Source organism: Crinia signifera, chromosome 6 (assembly GCF_055691185.1).
Source record: "Crinia signifera chromosome 6, ASM5569118v1, whole genome shotgun sequence".
Lineage (NCBI taxonomy): Eukaryota > Metazoa > Chordata > Amphibia > Anura > Myobatrachidae > Crinia > Crinia signifera.
The window spans coordinates 140134851-140140092 of NC_139222.1; the positions used below are offsets into that span (position 1 = coordinate 140134851).

The following is a 5242-nucleotide window of genomic DNA, read 5'->3' on the forward strand; positions in this document are numbered from 1 at the left end:
CATAAAGTGCCCACCTTTAGGATCATTGCGAATAACAAACTGACCTTTGATACACCTGTTGAAAGTACTCATATTGAGGGTCACTGCTAGAAGACAGATCTAATACATACATTAGATAATTGCCTGATTTAAGTACTAGTTCTAGCAGCAGGCCTCTACTGTTTCAGTCAGTGCATCCAGTCCCTATACTCTTATAGCAGAAGCCCCTGATGCGAGTACTTGCACAGCTGCGTCCCACAGAGCCACTTTTTCTAGTGGTGTGTGTGGTTTCATAAGATAAAGACATTTCCGATACAGTTTTATCATGTGAGGGACAGATAATTTGCTACATGCCTTTGGCAACTAACCAAAAGCAGGATTGAAGAAAAATGGAGGGGACAGTGGGCGGAGTGACATAAAATGTTAAAAACAGAATATATGACAATGGTTATATTTACTTTTGATAACGCATGATTGTTTGTTTGGTTAAGGTTGTATTTTAGGTTTGCTGGCCCTTTAACCGACAGCTTTTCAGCTGCTGTCACAGTCCCTATGGTTCTCTGTAATCTTTTGCCTTCTGTCACTAAACCACAACATTCCTCATCGCATAGGCTTCATTCTTGGGAACAACCCACAAAATATCTGCTTCCAGTTTGTAGGTCAGGGCATTTTAATGACAACTACAGGAAGTTCTGGGTCAAATAACAAAAGATTCGACTTTTTAAACTCGGAAGGGTTATAGTAGGATCAGCCAAGTATTAACTACTAAAGAGTGTACGAAAGTGTTTAATATTCGTTTACTGATTGAGATTTGCTACTGAGCCAAGTGTTTCTGAATAGCACACTTCTGAACAATGATACATTCTGTCAATGTCACATGAAGTGAATGGAATACTGCTGATTTAGCAACCACATACATATGACAACCGATAAATGGTGGGCAACCATAATTACCAGTCTAAAACAAAACAGTTATTCATATTGGAAAGGTACTAAAATATATAGGTAAGATATTGGGCCTAATTCAGACTTGATCACAGAACAAATTTGTTCTCAAAATGGGCAAAACCATGCTGCACTGCAGGTGGGGCAGATTTTACATATGCAAAGAGAGGGAAAGGTGGCCATACATCAGAATGACCTGCATACGACCTTATCATGTGCAGGTCATAGGAGAGCATGTGCTTTAAAAGTACATACAATCTGCTTACGTCTGCAAGCAAAGCCGATGGATCATATGTGCAGCACATATGATCTGAGGATCGACCTCAACCCCTCTCAATCGATCGCACAACCTGTTGAAATTGTGCGTTTGGCCCGGAGATCGTTCTATTGTAGGACTACATTTAGATTTGGGTGGGGTGTGTTCAAACTGAAAATTTACGTTGCACAGAAACAAAATAACCCCCCAAATCGAACTAACTATCTGTACATGTTACATTTGCCCCACCTGCAGTGCATATGGATTTGCCCATTGTTAGAACAAATTTGTCCTGCAATCAGGTACTTCACAAACACAACTTAATCTAGTCTCAGAGAACATTTCTATTTGGATATGAAAACTAGATACAATACCATTTGCTCATATTATTTTTGTAAACTCTCACAGTAATCCATACAAGTCAATGATTTACATTATGTTTACACTACTCTTAAGGATAATTCTAAAGAAAAACATGCTGGTAAAAAAAAAAAAAAGGGACTACACCATGCACCTACTCTGGCGCAACACAGCATACACCTGGGAGGCAAATATGTGTTAGGCCTACTGGTTCCGCGACAGCAGATACTATCCATTTTTAGTGGGCATTTAGATTTTTCACATTATTTTCTATAACGAATAGGAAGACAAAGAGAAAGCACCAAAACATTTTCTTGTTCTTAACAAAAATATTTTTTTTCCATTTTTAATTTGAAAATTAATAAAAAAAAAAAAAAATCAACATATATTTAAAAAAAAAAATATATATCAATGTGTATTCAGGATTTTGGGAAGGCTGGTTCATACGGAAGTCTCTTGACTATATGCAGGTTCTACAGGTAACTTCAGAGCATAACATGCAACCCTCACCATTTCTGACACAGATATATCTGTATTTAACAGTTGTTGAATCAGTACCATTATTCCTTGTATAGTCAACATTTTGTTTCCAGCCAACTCCTCTCATCTAGGAGGTGTGAATATGCAATTGTCTTTTTTCACATCATCCCTCACAAAAAAAACAAAAAAAAAACACAGGGCTGCTATTCATGCAAAGAATGGGAAATTTCAAAATAAAACCCAACTCTCCCCAAAAAACTCCAGTTTTGTCTTGCTGACGGAAACTACAGCAGCAGCAACAGAATAGGTCTTAAGATGTTGAGATCCTGACACACAAACACACACTTAGATGATCTCCAAGTTCTTTGGTTGGCTTACATGAAATTTAAAACTACTACAAATTCCACTATGTAAGCAGAGCAACAGAAAAATATATATTTAAAAAAAAAATAAAAAATACTGTATATGTATTATCCAGGAAATAAAAACAAAGAATGCAGTCTAAATATCTGCAATCATTTGAAAGGCACGGTCAAGTCATTGAAATAGTTGGAGAAAATAAGGCTGTTTTTTCCATGGAATTTTCCTGTGTCTCTTCAAATTTTTAACCCCATATTTTAAATAGAAATATATAATTTACAAAAATTCTATTTACAGTCTTAATTACAACTCCAGAAAGATGTGCCTGAAGGTATCATATGGAGAGCTACACAGACAGCATAGAATGACAAAATAACTGGGGGTGGGGGGGAAAACAAAAACAGTCTGGAGAATATATAGTCTAAGTTTGATTACAGGTCCCATCAACAGTCTCTGTCCTCACACAGTTGTTTCTCCATGTTTGCTGTTGGTAAGCCTGGTGTAAAACTTCCTCCATGAGTGAAGGGTTTTGCCAGACCATATCCAGAAACCTGAAGTGATGCCAACAATGAGGGTCATTAGATACTTAATCATGTAGACTGTAAAGTCTGGCGTCATGCGAGGGGTGTATTGCAGTGGGCATGGTATAGCCAGGCTCTTGCAATTCTGGCTCACCCAGCTACGTTCCCAGTGCTCCCTGAAGGCCTGCTCATAGAAGTAACAAGCAATGACAATTGTGGCGGGTACAGTATACAGAACACTGAAGACACCAATTCGCACCATCAGCCGCTCCAGCTTCTCTGTCTTTGTACCATCGTGCTTCATGATGGTCCGGATTCTGAAGAGGGATACAAAACCAGCAAGGAGAAATGATGTTCCAATGAAGAGGTAGACGAAGAGAGGGGCAAGCACAAAGCCCCTCAGCGGGTCAATACTATTTAGTCCTACAAAGCAAACTCCACTGAGGAGATCTCCATCAATCTGTCCCATGGCCAGGATGGTAATGGTCTTCACAGCTGGCACTGCCCATGCTGCAAGATGGAAGTACTGGGAGTTTGCTTCTATTGCCTCATGCCCCCACTTCATGCCAGCAGCCAGGAACCAGGTTAAAGATAGAATAACCCACCAGATGGAGCTTGCCATACTGAAGAAGTAAAGCATCATGAAAAGGATGGTGCAACCTTCCTTCTTGGTACCCTGCACAACAGTTTTATATCCATCCTCTGAGAATCCCTCATTACAAACAACTTTGTCTCCAAGTACAAAGCCTGCAATGTAGGCCACTGACACCATGGTATAGCATCCAGATAAGAAAATGATGGGCCTTTCAGGATAACGAAACCTCTGCATGTCAACCAAATAAGTAGTCACTGTGAAGAACGTTGAGGCACAACAAAGTACAGACCAAATAAGAATCCAAACCCGAGCAAAACGGATTTCTTCTTGACTGAAGAACATAAAACCATCATTCTTTGAAGGTTCACATGGAGCAGCACAGTCCTTCTCTCCTAAGAAACGATAGTTTAGATAAGAAGGTACCTTCAGCACCCGAGGACAGTGGAAGGGACGGTCAGGTGTGGCATAGATTGCTGGCTCAGGGGTGCCATGTTGTGGTGGTCTAGTAGTTATTGGACCTCCATCTTCTGAGTGGTTCTGCCCCACACAAATTTGCTCTGCACCATGACGAGGAAAGTTCTCACATCTTAACCTCTCTGGCCACTGGAAGCCAAACTTATTCATGAGGGCCTCACACCCATGCCTTGCACGCTCACAAATAGATCTGCAGGGAGGAATGGCTTGCTCCAACACTGTGCATACTGGGGCATACATTGAACATAGAAAGAAACGCAGTTCTGAAGAACACTGAACCTTTACTAATGGGTAGAACTGGTGGACCTCCAGGCCAGCATCTTCCTGGTTGGTGTGTCCTAAGAGGTTTGGCATTATGGTCTGGTTATAGGCAATGTCTGTACACAGAGGGATGGAGATGGGCTGGCAGAAGCCATGCTCTGGCACAGAGATTCCTTTTTCACCATGGAGTTGGGCAGTGGCCAGTATGCATGTGGCAAGAAAGGAGCACAGGAGTTGGGGAAGGGTGGCTGTACGCACACCCTGCATGGCTGAGGCAGTGGGGAAAGTGTTGTAGTCACCTGTTCCGTGGGTCCAGTCAATGGACTAGCCCGGTACTAGAGGTCTGAGGCTGGGCAGCTTTCCCTGCTTTAAGTCCACTTGTCGATGGAATTGAATGGATTCCGTCCCCGCTTCAAGCGTTCATCGAAATCGCACGGCTCAGTTCCTCTGTGCTCAGCAGCACCACAGCCACACTGTGTGCTCAGTATCACCTCCCTTCTTGGAGCTGTTTGCCCCGGGCTACGTCCTTACTGTCCGGATCTCTGCCACGAGTTACCGCCTTCCCATTCAGCCGTGAGACCATGCATCAGCAGTACCGCAGCGAGTAGCTCCGATCCGAGTGCCTGAGAGCAGAGTATCGCCGCGCTGCTTCCTCCGGTTCTGATTCGGATCACTTTCTCTTTGTGCTCCGCTTCTCCAGTCACTTCTGAACAATCCGTTTCAAGGCACCCTCTCTGTCCCGGGACCGGATCCTTCTCTCCAGTCAAAACTAAGGGGCCGCCTTGAAACTGCCCCTCACCCCCTCCTGTCAGGTCCCAAAACCCTTCCCCAAAAATCCCACTTCACCAATCAGGTGGTAGCACTTAGTCTGGAGGGGGGGACTACGCACCCCTCTGGATAATCAGCAGCATGTCTATAGGATCAGGGAACTAGTCTCCGACCCTACCCCCATCCCATAAAGTGCTAGTAACCCTATATCCGATTACTCGGCTGCACAAGTATGATGGGTCC

General features: G+C 42.9%; 1 protein-coding gene across 1 annotated transcript; it reads right to left on the bottom strand.

Annotated features, from left to right (window-relative positions):
• Positions 1-767: 767 nt before the first annotated feature.
• On the bottom strand, positions 768-5039 carry FZD2 (frizzled class receptor 2). The gene has a single exon (XM_083147423.1). The coding sequence runs from the start codon at positions 4496-4498 to the stop codon at positions 2840-2842; it is 1659 nt and encodes a 552-aa protein (XP_083003549.1). The 5' UTR covers positions 4499-5039; the 3' UTR covers positions 768-2839.
• Positions 5040-5242: the final 203 nt, after the last annotated feature.